This window comes from Lissotriton vulgaris, chromosome 7 (genome assembly GCF_964263255.1).
Source record: "Lissotriton vulgaris chromosome 7, aLisVul1.2, whole genome shotgun sequence".
Taxonomy (NCBI): domain Eukaryota; kingdom Metazoa; phylum Chordata; class Amphibia; order Caudata; family Salamandridae; genus Lissotriton; species Lissotriton vulgaris.
In genome coordinates this window covers 844,228,171-844,248,101 of record NC_141695.1, presented here as the reverse complement: position 1 = coordinate 844,248,101, position 19,931 = coordinate 844,228,171, and the positions used below count along the sequence as shown (strand labels likewise).

General features: G+C 49.8%; 1 protein-coding gene across 4 annotated transcripts in view; it reads left to right on the top strand.

The window, feature by feature from the left end:
* CSNK1D (casein kinase 1 delta) overlaps window positions 1-19,931 on the top strand; it is a 268,548-nt gene that overhangs the window by 180,158 nt on the left and 68,459 nt on the right. For 2 of the 4 annotated variants that reach the window (XM_086931201.1, XM_086931202.1), the window contains exon 8: window positions 1,461-1,600. In XM_086931201.1, the coding sequence (XP_086787327.1) occupies window positions 1,461-1,600 (140 nt within the window). The remainder of the gene's footprint in view (window positions 1-1,460; window positions 1,601-19,931) is intronic. The other 2 variants (XM_086931203.1, XM_086931204.1) reach the window with 1 other exon arrangement.

Below are 19,931 nucleotides of genomic sequence, written 5' to 3'. Positions count from 1 at the left end.
ACCCTACCCTCCCGCTTTTCCACAAAGAACTGAAAACATTCTTATTTAAAAATTAAATCTTCTTCTTATCCTCCCTCTTCCTTTCCCCTTCCCCCCCCCCCTCTAAACCCCTTTTACCTCTACCAGCGCTTGGACGCCTTTGGGCAGCAGTCGCGCTTTATAAAACTCCTTCACTTCACTCACACTCTCTCTCACTCTCTCTCACTCTCTCTCACTCTCTCTCACTCTCTCACTCTCTCACTCTCTCACTCTCTCACTCTCTCACTCTCTCACTCTCTCACTCTCTCACACTCTCTCTCACACTCTCTCACACTCTCTCTCACACTCTCTCTCACACTCTCTCTCACACTCTCTCTCACACTCTCTCTCACACTCTCTCTCACACTCTCTCTCTCACACTCTCTCTCACACACTCTCTCTCTCACACTCTCTCTCTCACACTCTCTCTCTCACACTCTCTCTCTCACACTCTCTCTCTCACACTCTCTCTCTCACACTCTCTCTCTCACACTCTCTCTCACACACTCTCTCTCACACACTCTCTCTCACACACTCTCTCTCACACACTCTCTCACACACTCTCTCACACACTCACACTTTATATAAAGAAACACTTAAGGATTTTCCAGGTCCTGCCACTAGGTGGTGGACGAATCCAAAAAATGTGGCTGTAGAGTTCCAGGCTCCAAAACGATTGTTACTGGTATGCAGCTAGTTTAAAAAAAAAAACCTTTTTATCTAATGTCCACACGCTCCATGTGGATGAACTAAAACTGCCCTCAGACTCCATTAATTGCCTGTGAGGAAAAGCCTTATATGAGCACTCGGAGTACACTTTTGACCTCACTAGATGGAGCTAACGTGTTTCCAGATGACTTGAATTTTTTTTTACTGTATGGTGGATATCTGTGTATTCAAGCGTTGTTGAAACGTCTCTGCGGGCTGCTGCTAACTAATACAGAACCACCTTAAAACGTGTCTCTGCTGGGACCTTTATCAATGCAGCACTGCCACTATTACAATCTGACCAGATCTCTGAATATTTGGGTATGACTTGACAAATTATCTTGCCACAAAGCTACGGTTTTCTTCTGGATCTTTGCAGTAAAGCTAACTGCTCCTCTAAGTTTTCATGACCTACTGTGCCTGTGCTTTTTTCTCTGTCCCTAATCAAAGAACCTGTATTTCTCTTAATCAGTTTTAAGCATTCCTTGCTGATCTTTATTTTTTTCAATTAGTTGACCAAATGAACAGCGACAGATGTGAAAACCATTGACCTGTATATTTGGAAGGCTGACAGTATGTCTGCTGCTGAACACCTTAAACTTACTAGGTGCTGGATTTTGGGACACCTGTAATTTGTTTTTTATATTGCTTAACAATCGGCTAAGTTACAAGGTAGTATTAGAATTGCATCAGCACTCGAGAGGTGTAAAGTGTTGCTTCTCTCTCATTTTCAGCTAACACATCTCCTCGCCCAGTGACTGGAGCGGAACGTGAACGGAAAGTGAGTATGAGATTGCATCGTGGTGCCCCTGTCAATATCTCTTCGTCTGATTTAACTGGCCGACAAGATACCTCTCGCATGTCAACCTCACAGGTACCGGAAGGGAACTTGTGGGTGGGTACTAGGGGTGAAGGGGGAGTGAGGGGGTCTGTGTTTTAGTTTTATGTGAATAGTGAGTTAATATATTTATTGCAATGACAATTTCAGTGGTTCAAATGTCTTTAATTTGAAACAATTTCCTATTTTCAGTCCTTTTAAGTAACCCCCACATGTGGTAACCCAAGTTGCGGCAAGGTTTTGGTTTTAATTGTTTAGAAATTATCTGAAAACGCAAGGGACACAATTTTTTTGTTTTAACGGTTTGCCCTTAAAATATCTTTAATTTTTGCTAGCAACTTTCTTAGGGGTTTTGTCCTTTCTCCCTGTGGCCCCTATCTGTTCAGGGAGCTGGATTTTCACTACCTTGCCTTAAGGAGGTTGAGGGGGTAGGGGGAATATGCCTTGTAGCAAATACCCAGATGGCTGGAGATAATCATGAGACGCACGGCATTCCTCCTATGTCAGACTGTGATCAGGTCTTGTATGGTGCTATATATATCCCTCACAAAGCACCCAGTGTAAGCATGTGTGTATTTTGTGTAGCATCTTAGCCTTCACAGAGGGTACATCTACGGTGAGAAATTGTGGAGAAGTAGATTAATTTTATTTTCTAGTATTTCATGTGATGCACCTGCCAGAACTAACATCTACTACATTATATTTCGGATTTTAAGACTACAGATTGAGATTTGGCGGTCATTGTGGTGCAGTCTCTCAAAGCCTGCACTGATTCTGGGTTATTGAAAGTTCTCTTCCAGAGGATCCTCATCAATAGTCATAAGCATTAGAATATTCCCGCCCATGCGCGGGACCCTGGAAACACTATATTATATGTGCCCCATATGCAGCCTAATAAACACCAGAGCTGATTCATGCTGTAAGGAATTTCCACCATACATGAAAAACATGCATTAGAAACAGGAGAAACAACAACCAAATTTGTTTAGAAACTGTTGTAATGCTCAGAAAACAGTAGAAATTCTCAAATCACTGAAAGCAGAGGAAGCTCCCAGGCTGCATTGCAAATACACAGTCTAAAAAGACTGAAAAGCTAACCTGTAGCTGCATAGCAATAAACTGACACCGTGCCTTTAAGGCACTCCTGACCCCCAGCATCCCATCATGCCTCAGGGGTGACAGATAGGTCCGTTGTTCTTTCCGGCTCCTTCAGGAAGGATCCTGGCAACACAGCTTCACTCTTTTCTGATTTCTGTCAGAAAATCTCTTCACTTTTTACCACTTTTAATCCTTACTTCGACGTTTTTCATCTGTAGAAGTAAGAATCTGTTTTTTTTTTTTTGGATAGATTTGGGCATTTTTAGCATTCTAAAATTCCATCTTTTTGACTCTTGCCCTTCTTGTGGTAAAAAGGCCAATACAGACTCTCATGAGATCTGTATTCTTTGTCTAACTGAGGATCATGATCCTAAGACCCGCCCTCACTGCCTAAACCTGTCCAGAAAAACATTAAAGGACAGGTAAAGAATTCGCCTGTATGGCCTGGCAGATAAATCTAGAGGAAGGAAGGGCTTCAAGAGGTCTAGAACACCTTCTAAAAGCAGGTCCTGCTTCAGCGTCTGGCTCGGCGCTGAGAAGATCTTCAGGTGGGTCATTTATCTAAGAAAAGACCTTCGACAGCGGGCTCGCTATCGAGAGAAGGTATGTCGTCTACGTCGAAGATTCGGGATCCTCAACCCAGCGACGATCGGCGTCGAGGACCAGAGACCCCCCCCCCACCGTCGTTAACCCAGCGACGATCGGCGTCGAGGAGCAGAGACCCTCCGCCGTCGTCAACCTGGTGACGATCTGCATCGAGGAGCAAAACCCCTCCGCCGTCGTCAACTGCGTCTCGGGGCAGACGTTCGGTGTCGAGGGCAGGCTCACTTCGGTCATCGCATCAGCGATCTGCGTCAAGAGCAAGGACCCCTCCGCCGGTGCCGTTCGGCGTCCAGGATGAGCCCTCCGCCGTCGTCTCGCAGACCTTCGACGTCGAGATTGGACACAGCTCCGCCGTCTAGACTACCCTCAGTGTCGAGAGAGAGACCCTTTGTCGTCTGCTTCTCATCGCCGTTGAGACAGCACTCACCTGCTTCTCATCGGCACCCGTCGCCGCCGAGACGACGTTCGACGTCGAGCAGACGGCAGGAGCCTGGATCGAGGTCTGGAGTACATGCAGGTTCGACGTCAAGAGCACGCTCAACATCAAGACAGGCATCGGTGAGGTCTGGGGATGGATCGGTGGTCCTGGTGACAGTCAGCCTCGCGCCATTCGTCCTCTCACTCTTCCAGGAGGGCTTCTTCAAGGTCGGCCACTCCGGTAGCTGATGCCCATGTCTGCAAGTCTCCAAGGCTAAAGGAGGCCCCTGCTGCTGTTCAGTTGTCTCTAAGATGGCGACTGCCCTTAAGTCACTGGCAGGACTCCTGGGCAACAAGGCGAATGTAGGAGTATGCCAGTCCGGTTCATAGATCCCCTCTTCAGAGACTGGTGGACAGAGTGAGCTCTCCCAGGCACGAGAGGTCCTTTGAGAGAAGGCACTATAGATCGCATTCTCCGAGGCGTGAAGAACGCGCAGTCAGATCACGGGAAAGTAGGCGCAGTGCACACCGGCGAAGTCGGAGAATACCATCTACTTCCTCTACCCGGTCCTTCAGGAGGGATTACTCCCCCCACACTTATCGGACAGCCAGATTTCCAGGCGTCTCTCCAATAGATGACTTTAACACATACCATGAGGTTCTGTAGAGAGGTGCTCAGAAGCTCAATATTGAGATGTCTGTCCCACAAGTCACGACAACAGTGATTTTCGAGACTCCATCAGAAGACTGCATCTTGGCCATTGCTCCCATTGGTTCCTGGGATCCTTGACCCGGTCATGGACACTTTTTTAACTCCATCAACCATCAAAGCAGTGCCGGCTCGCCTCTTAAAGAAATATAAGCCGGCTACCTCGGATCCAGTCTTCGTCAAGACGGATCCTCCTGCAGACTCGAGCATTGTGGCGGCAGCAAAGACACATGCTGTATCAGCCACTTCTTCTGTTCCGCCAGACAGAGAGCAGGTTCCAGGACTCGTGCGGTCGCAGGGCCTGCACTTCTGCTGCTGCATCCCTTAAGGTTTCCAGCGCGGCTGCGTTGCTTGGCTGTTATGACAGAGCTCTCTGGGACTCTATGGAGCATTTCAAAACAAAGCTCCCAGAGGAAGACCAAAAGAATTTCGGCGAAATAGTCAGAGGGATCTTTGGTGGCTAATCAAATGATAAGCACAGCGGCAGATGGTGCGGTGCTATCAGCGTAATCTTACGCGCATGGCATATGCGCCAGGAGGTCGTCCTGGTTAAGATTGACAGGACTAAAGCCAGATGTGCAACAGAGAATCTTGAACCTCCCATTCTCTAGCTCTTCTCTCTTCGGCACGCAGATGAGGAGATGAATTTATTTTGATTTATTTATTTTGAAAGTTTTATTTAGCGCGAACAAGATCTTTGCAGATATCGGAGCGCTTTACAAGGGCACGGGGGTGATAGAGTAATAGAATGTAATAGTTGAGGTAGTTAGGTACAAGGTGCATAGTTACATAGGTAGGTCAAAAAACAGGAGGTAGGTCATAGGTGAGGTAGTGTCTGTACAAGGTGCATAGTCAAACAGTTGCGCCAATAATATAAAAGTACAAAAGTAAGCATATACTTGTTTAAGCGTGCTTAAAGTGTTTTTGGAGATAACATAAAGGTGGGCATAGTTGAGGTAGGTGAGTGCAGGATGTATAGTCACACAAGTGCATCAGTAGTACAAAAGTAGGGATAGTTGAGGTGGTGTAGGTACAGTGTGCAAAGTCAGACAGGTGCGTCAACAATATATCAAAATACAAAGAGGGAACGTATACAATCAAATAAGTAATAATACAAGTAGTACAAGTAGACCATGGGGTCAGGCAGGTATTACGGAGCGGATTCATAAGAAATACAGAATAATAGATCATGTGTATTTAGCCATGAGGATCGCTTTTACTTCTTTCTTAACCCTTTCGCTGCGGCGGCTATTCCGCCGCAGCGCTAAGTGGGCGGGGCGGCCGCATGCTGGTGACAGAACCGCTCCGTCACCAGCCGCGGTTGAGCTGTGCTGGTGACGGAGCGGTTCCGTCATGACCCGCCCCGCTCATTAAAACTGCCGTGCAGGCGCGAAATCGGCGCCGCGCAGGCGCGGCGGCCGGGCCATGAGGGAACTGCTCCGTCATCAGCACAGCCCAACCGTAGCTGATGACAGAGCGGTTCCGTCATCAGCAGGGGAGGGGTTAAACAGTTTGTTGGAGAAGATGAGCCTGGTTTCAGGAGGGAGTGAGTTCCAAATCCTGGGTGCCATTCCTGAAAAGGAGCGTTTATAGGTTTTTTCCTTCCGGAATCTTCGAGGCTTCAGCAGAGGATTGCTTGTGCTTCTAGTAGTTCTAGAGCCACCCGAGATTGTCAGCTTTTGAGTGAGGTAGGCGGGTGAGTTCATGTGTACAGCCTTGTGAGTCATGCAGGCGATTTACAGATGTATTCTGGCTTCAAAAGGTAGCCAGTTCAGGGATTTAAAGTCAGGGGAAATATGCGAGTGTTTTTTTGAGCCAGTGATGAGTCTCGCTGCAGCGTTAAGGGACGCTCTTAGGGGTGCCGTTGTAGTTAGGGGGAGCAGAGGGCGGTGCTTCCGTATTCTATGTGCGGGATGACTATAGATTGTACTGCAGTTTGGAAGTCTTTGGCTGGAAGGAAGGGTTTAAGTTTTCTCAAGGTATTGATTTGGAAGTTCGCTCCCTTGGTTGCCTTGCTGATGTGCTGCTGCATGTTGAGATTGGCGTCAAGTGTTATGCCTAAGGATTTTGCTGAGTCTACGACGGTAGGTTGTACGTTTAGAGCCGTTAAGTGCTTAAGCCATGTTTGAGCCATAGAGATTTTTGCGGGATGTGAGATCAGGAGGAACTCAGTCTTCAGGGCATTGAGTTTGAGGTGATTCTCGGCAAGCCAGGATTGGGTGTTTCTGATCGTGGTGTTCAGAAGCATGATGTCCTTGGGGGATTGTATTTTGAGATAAAGTTGGGTGTCGTCGGCATACATGTGAAAGTGAACATTGGATGTCTGTAGCAAAGTAGTGAGAGGTTCCATAACTAGGTTGAACAGTGTTGGGGAGAGGGAGGATCCTTGCGGGACGCCTAGCGATACAGGTACCGGAGAGGACATCAGGTTGTTGCTTTTGAATCTTTGTGACCGGTTGTGTAGAAAGGAGGTGAACCACTTAAGAACAGTCCCTGATATGCCCATTCTTGTGTTTAACAGTTCGAGTAAGTTCTCATGTTTAACTGTGTCGAATGCTGAGGAGAGATCCAGAAGGATGAGGAGGCAGGTATCGTTTTGGTCTAGGATTTGGAGGGCGTCGTCCACTATGTGAGTCATGGCTGTTTCGGTACTGTGCCCTGCATGGAAGCCTGATTGATGAGCGTTGAGGAGATCAAACTTGTCTGTGTCAGTTGTAGCTGTACGCATTTTTCCAACAGTTTAGCAAGGGTGGGAATATTTGTAATAGGGCGGTAGTTGTTTAGATCAGTGGGGTCTGCTGTTGTTTTTTGTAGTAGAGGTGTGACTTGTCCGACTTTGAGGGCGTCAGGGATGGATCCTTATTGAAGAGAGCTATTGATAATTTTAGTCCAGAGTGGGAGGATTAAGGGGTAAAGTCTTTTACAGCGTTTGCAGGAAGGGGGTCAGTGAGGTGATTGGATGGTTTCAGGGTGCTGAGCAATCTGCCAATTTCTTCTTTGGAGTAGGTGCCAAAGGATGACCATGTAGCATTGTTCTTTGGTTCAGGCGCTGCTGTGTGTTGGGGGTTGGAGTAAAGGATTGCGTCATTGAGGAGATCGCTTCTTATGTTGTCGGTTTTTTGGTTAAAGAAAGCAGAGAAGTCTTCACAGAAAGGTGTAACGCCCATGGTGCTGATTGTCTGGGGTTGTTCTTTGGATTGTGTTCTGATTAACTCAAACAATTTCCTTGGGCGTTTTTTTTTCTTGGGCGAGCTGGAGGCTGAAGAAATCTTTTTGAGCGTTTTATTTTCCTGAAGTAGGCGTTTCTCTGTTTCTTCAGGCTTTTTAGGTGCAGTGCAGAGGGGGCTGACCTCCAAGTGCGCTCTGCCATTCGCATGGCCCGTCTATCCTCATTGAGGCTCCTGTCATACCATGGGTTGGAGATCTTGGACGAGACTCTTTTCAGTTGCATGGGTGCAGCCTCATTGATTATTGTGGACATAGCATTTAGATAGTGGTCAGTCAGGAGTTGCACGTCCGTAGCGCCGGACGGGGGGAGTAGGAGATTGCAGCTGTTGGGCGGTAAGGAGTTTGGGTTGAGTTTCTTCATGTCCCTTTTCCAGACTTAGGGCTTAGAGGGTTGCACTGGGTAAAATTAAATGTTTTCATTGATAAGGAAGGAGACAATATGATGATCTGACCAGTCACAAGGTTGGATTGACTCAAGTTGAATAGCATCCTCTTTGGAGATGATAAGGTCGAGGATAGAACCTTTCTCATGGGTCGGGCTATTGCATATTTGGGTGAGATCAAGGGCGTTGAGAAAGCTTTTGAGGCTATTCACCACTGTGTCACTGCTGTCATTCCAATGGAGATTGTAGTCGCCAAGGAAAATTTGGGTGTTTTGCCGTCCTGAATTGGTTGATATTGTGTCCATGAGTTGTTGGCAGAAGTAGAGCTTGTCCCCAGGTGGGTGGTATATGATGTGAAGTGAGCAGACCGGTTTGCTTTCGCTGATGACATCAAGGCAGAGGCATTTACAGGAAGTAAGAGAGTGTGCGGACGCTTTAGTAACGGAGAGGTTGCTTCTGTAAATACAGGCAATTCCACCGCCTGTCTTTTTGGGCCTGTCAAGTCTAATGATACAGTAGTTGGGGGGGACTAGGATATCCAAGATAGTCGTAAAAGAATCAGACAACCATGTTTCAGTCAGAATAGGATGAAAACTGAGTTGGACACAGTCAAGGCGGTCAGGTTGGAGAAAAAGAAGGAATTTAGGCACAGATACAAATCCAACCAGCGCAAGGGTCCTCAACAGAGGATTCAAACCCCTTAGTGCTCCCAGAACAAGAACCACAAGAACCAATGGAAGTCCCAGATTTGAGGAGGAAAGCCCAACAGAGGTAGAGGTAGTCACCAACAGCAGTCCTCTACCACGGCGAGAGCAGGAGGAAAGTCATGAGCAGTGGCTTCCTCTGCCGCTGTTGCCCACTCTAGTGGGAAGAAGTGCTTCACAACATCTGGCAGAGTGGGCCAGTGTCACAAGAGATCGCTGGGTGCTGAATATACTACACAATGGATACGCGCTACGTTTCAGTGCGCTTCCAAAAGACATACCACCGAAAGTCTTGTCCTCACCAGTTGAAGCTGCTTCGAAAAGAGGTGAGAGCTCTTCTTCAAAAGCAGGCGATAGAAGAGGTTCCGCCCTCTCAAAGAGGAAGAGGAGTTTACTCCAGGTACTTTCTTGTCCCCCAAAAACGATCATGAGGACAAGTTTCCACCGATCCTGGACCTTCGACTTCTGAACAAGGTCATAGTCAAGGATAAGTTTTGCATGTTGGCCCTTCATCAAATATGTTCACATCTGCTAGTAGGAGATCGGATGTGTTCGGTGGACCTCCAAGATGCGTACTTCCACATTTCCATTGCAAGACGTCATCGCAAGTAACTACGGTTTGTGGTCGGCCACAAACATTATCAATACAAGGTCCTGCCCTTTGGTCTCAAGTCGGCTCTTCGAGTCTTCACCAAATGCATGGCAGTGGTGGCGGCTTTTATTCACTAAAAAGGATTCTTCATCTATCCATACCTAGACGACTGGCTGTTGAAAGGTCCCTCCCCGCGCAAGTGAGACACGACTTCCAGACCTGTCTGCAACAGCTGCACGACCTCTGCCTTCATGTCAACATGGAGAAGTCAGTGCAGCATTCCACCCAGACCATCCACTACCTCTGCTCCGTTCTGGACACAAGCGTGGGAAGAGCGCATTCTTCGGAGGAGAGACTGTCTTCAGTGCGACAGAGGTGCAGGCTTCTGCTCTAGGTGCAGAAGCAGACAGCCGGCAGGTGGCATCCCTGCTAGGATCCATGGCGTCCTGCATCTTTCTCATCCCCAACGCCAGGCTGAGGATGCGTCCTTTGCAGCAGACTCTGGAGGACCAGTGGGATCAGTCAACAGGTCGCTGGGAAGATCAGATATCTCTCTCCCAGGCGGCGAGATCCTCCCTCTCATGGTGGACTCAGCAGCGGAATCTGATGGTGGGAGTCCCTTTTCACCAGCCACCTCCAGTGCAATCGGTGGTGACAGACCCGTCTCTGCAATGCTAGGGGGCACACATGTGGTTCCTTCAAATACAAGGAGGGTGTTCGGCAAAAGGAGAGTCCTACCACATCAATATGCTGGAGCTACGAGCGGTCCATCTGGCTCTGAAAGCTTTCCTGCCTGCAATAGAGTCCGATTCAGTCCTGGTCCAGACCGACAACACGACGACCATGTTCTACCTGAACATACAGGGTGGAACTCGGTTGCGTCCTCTCTCCCTGCAGTCACAGGCGATCTGGCACTGGCTTCTCGCCCAGAAGCTCTGTGGTGGCAGTGCACTTTCCGGGAGAGTTAAATGTCAAAGCAGGCGCACTTTCGAAGATCAGCCAGACTGGGTGCTACACAACTAGTTGGTGGCGGACCTTTTCCATCGTCTGAGTTGTCCGGAAATAGACCTATTCGCAGACGACAAAAACACAATGCCACGCCTTCGCGTCCAGATTCCACCATCCAGGGACAAGAGGGAATGCGCTTTTGATGGACTGGTCAGGGACGTTTGCCTACGCCTTTCCCCCTCTGCCCCTGATCCCGAAGGTGGTGTCCAAGCTACTCAGATCCAGCATGACCATGATCCTGATGGCTCCAGACTGGCCACGGCAGTGGTGGTACCCGGACCTTCTTCATCTGTCGGTACTTCCACACAGGAGACTACCTTGCAGGCCGGACCTGCTGACCAAGATGGGCATGAGGATTCTTCATCCCAACCTTCCCTCCCTGAACTTGACAGCATGGCTCCTGAGGTCCTGCAATACAGACTTTTGAAAATGCCTCCTGATTGCATGCATATTTTGAAAGAAGAAAAAAAAAGGCCCTCCAAAAGAGCGTCATTCGCATTCAAATGGAAGAGGTTTTTTCTTTGGTGTAGAGAACATCACCTTCCTCCTAGGAAGGGGCAGGAGGATGTCATTCTCCCTTACCTTCTGTACTTAGCAAGATCTGGTCTAAAGTATGCTTCTAACAGAGTGCATTTATCTGCCATTACGGCGTACAGGAAGTCGCCTAGTCAGCCCTCCTTTTTAGGTTGAGGACCGAAGGCTGCGCTTGCGCAGTCTCCGGTGGGAGATTTAATGATTTGAAGTATGGGGCTTGAGCCCGCCTCTCTTCCATTGGCTGGCTCCCTAAACCGAGGCCAGCCATTGGATGAGAGGGGCATCACTCAGTTCAAGCCCAGTCTCTTTCGGATTCGGGGCGTGTTTTTTTGCGTTCTTTTGACTGTGACGTCATCCGTCACTCAGAACGCCAAAAACACGCCCCCGAATCCGAAATGTTCGGAGTTGTGGCCGCCATTTTGCATTTTTCTTGTTAAGGACTTGTGCCCTGGTGCCTCCCCTCCGCGGCTCCGGTGAAGGAGAGCCCCGCCCGCGGCACCAGGGGAGCTTTCGAGAGCCCGGAAGCGAAAGTGGTCCGTGAGGAGAGGGAGGACGGGAGCCCACCCCGCCTCCCAGGACGTCCCGGCAGCCATAGAGCCCCGCAGCCCAGCCTCTGCGATGTCAGACCCCTCTGTGTGAGCGCATCCTGTCGTTTCCAGCGGTGGGGGCTGCAATAAAGAGCGCGGCTCCGGGGAGAGAGCGAGAGTTCTTCCGCCAAATTCATTTCTTCTAAGAAGGTGGTTCTGCTGCTTGTTAAACGGACACTGACCTGAGGAATCCCATCATAGGTGCCTGGCTGTGGCACTGGGGTTGGAGGTGGCTCAGGTACTGGCAGTGGCACCACCACGCTCCTGGATGAGACAAGCTGGAGAGACACACAGGTGGTAATGAGAAGCTACAGCTCACTGAAGCACATTAATTCCAGACACACACTTATCTCTGTGAGGAAAGCAGTGACAGTTTTTCAAACACACAACTTCAAAAAAATGCAGGGTAAGAGGAACAGAGGCCATGCAGAACAAATGACGCCAGTGCAGATTTGCAGAATGGCCAGACAGGTTTGCTTCAAATACATCCCAGCAGCACGCACCTTTAAGGTGTAGAAAAATCAATTAAGAAATAGTATACCTGCTTATAAATATAACCGTGAAATATTTCAAGAACAGAGCTCCGGCAGTTTCTTTGGAAAGCTGTCCTATTACCCACTGGGTTATGACTGCAAGTGTGGGCATGTACAGCAGAGGGGTCTAGAAGCCAAATTGTCGATTTGGGACTCAATCAGGTAACTTGTGTTCTCAATCCTGGTCTCACCACTTCAATAAAACTGCTATTCTGAGGAAATAACAATATCTTCCTGTACCCAAATTTCACTGAAAATCATATATAAACAGAGTAAGCATCGGCATATGTTCATTGATGTACACTTGCCAGGAATTCACAAAACGTGTTCAATATTTTAACCACAAATGTGGGAAATGTGCAGCAGCACCCCTGTTCTCTCCCCCCCCCCCCCCCTTCCCCCCCTCCTCCTTCCAACAAGGGGTGGAAAGTGGACAGAACGATTAGATTTGTAAATTGGTCAACGGCCACATATCGCATACTTGTAGGTCTGTGGACATTACAAACTTCGATCCTAAACCTTTCCCACTCCGGACAAGATCAGTGATTTACTTCTACAACTCCCCTTTTAGGGTGGGAATGAAACAGAACACATCCTTACATGGGGAAGGACTGGAGCTTCTCCGCTGAGGGGAAGGGAAAGTACATTTTGATATGTATGGTAAATAGAATTAAGTGATGGAGTAATAAGAGCCCACGAAACAAGTCATATGCCATTATCAGTAGTAAGCATGGAAGCCTATGCCTGGTGCGGCTTTTAAGGTGGAGGATGGCACCTTGTCTAAACCTGCTGTGTTCCAATCCATGAACAATCATTTTAACTAGTTTGAAGCAAATGAGCCATTTGTTAATTCAAGCCTCTGGCATATCTGCAGGTGTTTGTAAAAAAGAGAAGCTAGCGAGGTAATTTTTTTAACTGTATTGTTTTGATAAAATGATTAATTAATTTGTTCAGGACATTGATGCTGTATAATGAAATTTTAAAATTATTTTATGGATTGATTTTTAATAAAACATGTTTTGTGAGATTCCGTAAGACTGATTTATCATAAAACATATATTTATTTTATATAAATAGCAGGGGTGGTTTGATATTGTAACTGTGGCACGGCATATTGTAGAGTTCCTTGCTCAATTGAAGTCACATTCTGGCGACTATCGGGTTGGAGTGCTACTGTTATTACTTTTTTGGTCGAGGGATGTTTTGTTGAACCAAACCTCCTGTGTTATAATCCATGACCAATCTTTTAACTAGTTTAAAGCAAATGAGCCATTTGTTAATTCAAGCTTCTGGACTATCTGCGGGTGTTTGTAAAAAGAGAGAAGCTAGCGTGGTAAAATACAGATTTAGATCTAGAAGGAAATATTCTACTGTAACCCAAATGCAAAGTTGGAGGAATCTCTCAGCCAATGAATGAGTGAGGAGTCAACCAAAATAATGATTGATTTAAGCATCACCTTGTAATGTAAGATGATGGGGATGCATAGATCTAAGTTTATGGTTTCTGAAGCCGTAATGAACCAATGGACATTGAAGGGGAATCGGGGGGGGGTGGGGGGAGGTTGCTCAACTTTTATTTTAAGTGTATTAGGCTGTGCGTTAAATCACTGTATGCTTCTTGTGCACTTGTGTGGCTCTGGGTGTGTGTGTGTGTGGCTCTGGGGGTGTGTGTGTGGCTCTGGGGGTGTGTGTGTGGCTCTGGCTGTGTGTATGTGGCTCTGGCTGTGTGTGTGTGTATGTGGCTCTGGCTGTGTGTGTGTGTGTGTGTGTGGCTCTGGCTGTGTGTGTGTTTGTGTGTGGCTCTGGCTGTGTGTGTGTGTGTGACTGGCTGTGTGTGTGGGGCTCTGGGTGGCTGTGTGTGTGGGGCTCTGGGTGGCTGTGTGTGTGTGGGGGTGTGTGTGTGGGGCTCTGGGTGGCTGTGTGTGGGGCTCTGGGTGGCTGTGTGTGGGGCTCTGGGTGGCTGTGTGTGTGGGGCTCTGGGTGGCTGTGTGTGTGGGGCTCTGGGTGGCTGTGTGTGTGGGGCTCTGGGTGGCTGTGTGTGTGGGGCTCTGGGTGGCTGTGTGTGTGGGGCTCTGGGTGGCTGTGTGTGGGGGGCTCTGGGTGGCTGTGTGTGGGGGGCTCTGGGTGGCTGTGTGTGGGGGGCTCTGGGTGGCTGTGTGTGTGGGGCTCTGGGTGGCTGTGTGTGGGGCTCTGGGTGGCTGTGTGTGGGGCTCTGGGTGGCTGTGTGTGTGGGGCTCTGGGTGGCTGTGTGTGTGGGGCTCTGGGTGGCTGTGTGTGTGGGGCTCTGGGTGGCTGTGTGTGGGGCTCTGGGTGGCTGTGTGTGTGGGGCTCTGGGTGGCTGTGTGTGTGGGGCTCTGGGTGGCTGTGTGTGTGGGGCTCTGGGTGGCTGTGTGTGGGGCTCTGGGTGTGTGTGTGGGGCTCTGGGTGTGTGTGTGGGGCTCTGGGTGTGTGTGTGGGGCTCTGGGTGTGTGTGTGGGGCTCTGGGTGTGTGTGTGGGGCTCTGGGTGTGTGTGTGGGGCTCTGGGTGTGTGTGTGGGGCTCTGGGTGTGTGTGGGGGGCTCTGGGTGTGTGTGTGGGGCTCTGGGTGTGTGTGTGGGGCTCTGGGTGTGTGTGTGGGGCTCTGGGTGTGTGTGTGGGGCTCTGGGTGTGTGTGTGGGGCTCTGGGTGTGTGTGTGTGGGGCTCTGGGTGTGTGTGTGGGGCTCTTGGTGTGTGTGTGGGGCTCTTGGTGTGTGTGTGGGGCTCTTGGTGTGTGTGTGGGGCTCTTGGTGTGTGTGTGGGGGGCCTCTGTGTGTGTGTGTGTGTGTGTGTGGGGCCTCTGTGTGCGGGGGGCCTCTGTGTGTGGGGGGGGCGCTGTGTGGGGGGGCTCTGTGGGGGTGCTCTGTGGGGGGGAGGGGCTCTGTTGGTGTGTGGGGGGGGAGGGGCTCTGTTGGTGTGTGGCAATGCAATAGGTCATGCATTTGCGAGCGATTAACCTATTGGCCTTGTAAATGACAATGCCATTTACTTAAGATTTTGAAAAAATGTCGGGAGCAATGCCAATAGCTCTTCCTTTGATCCTGCCGAAGGTGTTGGGAGTTCTGTAATTTAATGCTTGGCTATAGCTGTTTTTGCTTCTTGGTTTGGTGGTGTTAAAAGATGGTGTTCAAAATAGTCCACCGCTGCCGATACAGGAGACGGTATGCACCGTCACAGTTCGTGGGTGGTGTGTAAAGATTTCAGTCTACCTATCTTCCTGGCTGAAGCATAATTAGGGCTCCCGGTTTTATGGTATTTATATTTTTAACATTTCCGGCTGTAATTATCCATATTTATTTTTTGGGCCATTTTATCAGTATTTATCCATATTTGTTTTGAGTATAAAGGAAGTTGTAAAACTGTATATTTCCATATTTATTTAACTGAGAGACACGCACTCATACTTTGAGGTCTGTCATGTTTTAGCTATTTAAGTTGCCAAATGTTATGTTATGTTATGAAGCTTTTATATAGCGCACGGCTACTCGAAAGGAGTGTCCCGGCGCTTTCCACCTGCAACTCAGAGTAAAAATAACACAACACAGCGAAAAAGAAAGAGGAAACAGAAAAAAAAGAAACATTAGAACCAGCCTAAAGATTAAAAAGCCATGTCTTCAGGCTCTTCCTGAACTGGAGCAGATTGGCAGTGCTACGGAGTGAGAGGGGAAGCGAATTCCACAGCTGGGGAGCTTTGCAGCTGAAAAAACGCCCTCCCGCGCGGGTCTTCCTCACCCGCGGGACCACCGCTTTATGAAGGGATTCCGAACGCAAGGAGCGGACTGGTCGATAGAAAGCTAGTCTCCGCCGCAGATATCCAGCCCCTGATCCAAACAGGGCTTTGTGCATCAATGTCAGGGATTTGAACTGAATCCGCTTCCGGATGGGCAGCCAGTGTAAAGCCTGTAGCAGCCCGGAGGCTCGGGCTCGTCTACACAGGCCAAAAATCGCCCGGGCGGCGGAGTTCTGCACCACCTGTAGATGCTGAACCAGGTAATCAGGGAGGCCAAGAAAGAGGGCATTGGCATAGTCTAACCTTGAGCCAACAAGAGCCTGCACAGTGATCCGCCTGTGCTCCTCAGACAGCAGGGGCAGGAATTTACGGAGCATTTTCAAGATTCCATAGCAGGGTTCAGCCAGACCAAGAATATGTGTTCTCAGCGACAGCTGGTTGTCCAGCTTGACACCCAGATTTTTAGCCACCGAGGAGGACTGTGCAGGAGGACTCATGTCAGACGGCCACCATTGCTGCCACTCTGGATCATCGACGCAACCAAAGAATAGAACCTCGGACTTACTTGAGTTGGCCCTCAGACTGTTCCGCTGGAACCAGTCGAAGACCAGTGCAAGACAGTCCCGAATTCCCTCTCCATCAAACTCCTGGTCTTTCCCGTATGTGAAGAGGAGTTGCGTATCGTCGGCGTAGGAGACGATCTGAGCCCCATATGCCTCCACCAAGGCCGCCAAAGGGGACATAAAGATGTTAAACAGCGTGGGGCTCAACACAGATCCCTGTGGAACCCCAACTCCCAGTGGCGGCATCTCGGCAGAACTCTGGGAAACCCAGACCGTCTGGCGGCGGCCTTCAAGGAAAGATGTGAACCACCTGAGCGCCGTCCCCCTGAGGCCGATGTCATAAAGCCTAGCTAAGAGCGCCTTGTGGGGGACGGTGTCGAAAGCCGCCGATAGGTCTAACATGACCAGCATAGCCCTACCGCCGACATCCAGGGTCTCCCTGATGATCTCGGTGACCTCCAGCAAAGCCGTTTCCGTACTAAAATTAGGACGGAAACCGGATTGGGATGGGTGGAGCAGATTGTTAGCTTCCAAACTTCCAAAAAGCTCGACAGGATGCCGTGGACGTGTTTTTCCGTGATCTTCGCTAGAGCCGGAAGGAGTGAAATTGGCCTATAATTGGCCAGAGCCTCAGCGTCAAGACCCGTTTTTTTAGGAGGGGGATCACCATCGCTCTTTTCCAAGAGCTAGGGACCCTCCCCTCCCTCAAGGAGGCATTGAGAATGGGGTTGACCAGCGGGCTCATCACCGCCGCCATCCCAGCCAAAAATTTGGCGGGGCAGGGGTCCAGTGGCGAGCCAGATTTGAGATTGGCCAACAACAGCCTGGACACATCGCTAGAAACAGCAGGAAAATCAGACAACACCGCCACTGGTGTGTGCGGAGGCCCGCAACCCGCCTCGGTGACGCCGCTTCCATCCTCCGGTCCCTCCACAAAGGAGGCCTGAATCGCCTTAATCTTATTGGTAAAGAACCTGGCAAGATCACATGCCCACGCATCCGAAGAAACCAATGGGGGTGAATGGGAGCTAGGTGTTGTAAACTCCTTCACAATGGTGAAAATCTCCTTACAGGAGTTTGCAGATGCCTCGATCCTCCTAGCCAGATATTCCCTCTTCGCTCCCAAAATGTCCCGGTGGTAGGCCTTCACCGCCGCCCTATAGGCGAGTTTAGCCTCCCCATCATACAGGAGACGCCAGGCCCTCTCGTCCACCTTACATTGGCTGCGAGCCACACGAAGCGCCTCCGTAAACCACGGTGCAGATTGCCGCGCCGCCGTGGACCGGGGGGCTGCCTTAGGGGCAAGATAGTCTAGCCTGTCAGTGAGCCATAGCTGCAGAGTCTCAGTGTCGCTTTCCACATCACCTGAGAGGTGGCAAGGGTGATCCAGAAGCGCCTGCTCGAGCATGTCAGGTGTCACTCTGTGCAATGCTCTAGAGGCCGGTCTAGACAAGGTAGAGGCGCTGTTGTCCAGCCGCGCGCTCTCCAGCACCGAAAATCTGATCAACCTGTGATCGGTCCAGAGCACCGGCAAGGTATCCACCTCCGTAATCGGGACAGACGAAAACACCTGATCCAGGGTGTGGTCCTTCTCATGTGTTGGCCCTGACAAGAACGGTATCAGACCCAGCGGAGATGTAATATCCAGCAATTTGACCGCGTCCGGGTCGTCCTCCGCGTCAAGGTGGAAGTTGAAATCACCGGCCATGACACAATGCTGAGTGGTCAGCGCCAACTCTAAGACAGCTGTCTGTAGATCTTCCAGGAAGGAACCCACAGGGCCTGGTGGTCTGTAAACCAGCAACCCCTTCAGAGCCTGGCCCGGGGGACAGTCTGAGCGTGAAGACGAGCGACTCGGCGTTCCCAATGGAATTCAGGGGAAGCACTGAGCAGGAAACGCTCTTCTTCACCACAACCGCTACTCCCCCACCCCTTCCCTTCACTCTATCCTGCCGGAAAATGTTATACGCCGGAGGAATGGCTGAAAAAACATCTGGATTGGAAGCCTCTCCCAACCAGGTTTCAGTCAATAACAGACATAGGGGATTTTCCCTGACAAGGAGATCATAAATATGCAGGGCATGGCATCCTACCGACCTCGTATTCAGCAGCAGGCAGAGATGCTTCACGCCAGCTGTTACTGGGTGAAGGGCATTAACACGCGTCCAGGAAGGCGTCCACCCACAGCCCGGGCAACGTCGTTTACCCTTAAACCGCCCAGGAAAGACGGAGCGGCAGGAGCTAGAGTGGCCACGCATCTCCCGCAGCATCGCAGAGGAATAGCAAATCATCTCGGCCAAGGTTTCGCCAGACCGGCGTCCCGCGCCGCCCCGGCGCCTCCGGGACGCTGACGGGCGCAGACGGGCAGGACTCCGGCACGACTCAGGCTAAGCGAAGGCGTCCACCTGCGTGTCACGTTATTACATAACGGTACATTCTTTGGCCAATAACGGTACATTCTTTGGCCATTTATTTAACGATTAAGCTATTGGCAATGTAAATGACAATGCCATTTATTTAAGATTACATTTTTTTTTTAAATGTCATGAGCAATGCCAATAGCTCTACCTTTAATAATGCCAAGACCATTGCATTGTAAATGCTTGTTCCAAATGCAGGTGGTCATGGACTTCTTGCAGGGATTGAAGAAAGTGTGCCCCCCTGTTTGAAACCCTTCTCCTCCGTGGGAGTTGAACCTGGTGTTATCTGAATTGATAGAGCTTCCTTGCAGCATTTGTTTTGGAAGGCCGCTTTTCTGGTCGCCATTACATCAGCACGCAGAGTAAGCGAGATCCAAGCGTTGTGTACCAATGAGCCTTACACTGTTTTCCACCATAACAGAGTAGTCTTAAGGGCGCATCCTTCTTTTCTCCCTAAGGTGGTGTCTGATTTTCATATCAATCAGTCTATTTCCCTGCCATCTTTTTTCCCTAATCCAGCGACCCCGGCGGAGCGGTCGCTTCATCCCTTAGACCTCAAGAGGGTGCTTAAGTTAAACTTAAAAAGTACCAAGGGCGTAAGGAAGACCGATCAGTTATTTGTCAATTATGGCGTCATGAGAACGGGCTTCCCAGCCGCTAAGTGATCCATTTCGAGATGGATTGTTTCCTGTATCACCTTAGCTTACCAGCTGGTGAAAAGGCCCTTACCGTTGCCCCCTAAGGCACATTCCACTAGGCGGAAAGCGGCCACAGTTGCTTTCTTTCATGGCGTCCCAATGTCCGAGATTTGCAAGGCTGCCACCTGGAAATCAGTTCATACCTTTACGAGGCATTACTGCCTACAATCTGATTCCAGGGATGATGCTCAAGTAGGCCAAGCCTCCTTGAGGAATCTGTTTTGATAGTTTTTTGCTCTATCCTAGCTTGGTTAGTTCTCGACTCTCTCTACACCCCTCTCTCTCTACACCCCTCTCTCTCTACACCCCTCTCTCTCTACACCCCTCTCTCTCTACATCCCTCTCTCTCTACACCCCTCTCTCTCTACACCCCTCTCTCTCTACACCCCTCTCTCTCTACACCCCTCTCTCTACACCCCTCTCTCTCTACACCCCTCTCTCTCTACACCCCTCTCTCTCTACACCCCTCTCTCTCTACACCCCTCTCTCTCTACACCCCTCTCTCTCTACACCCCTCTCTCTCTACACCCCTCTCTCTCTACAC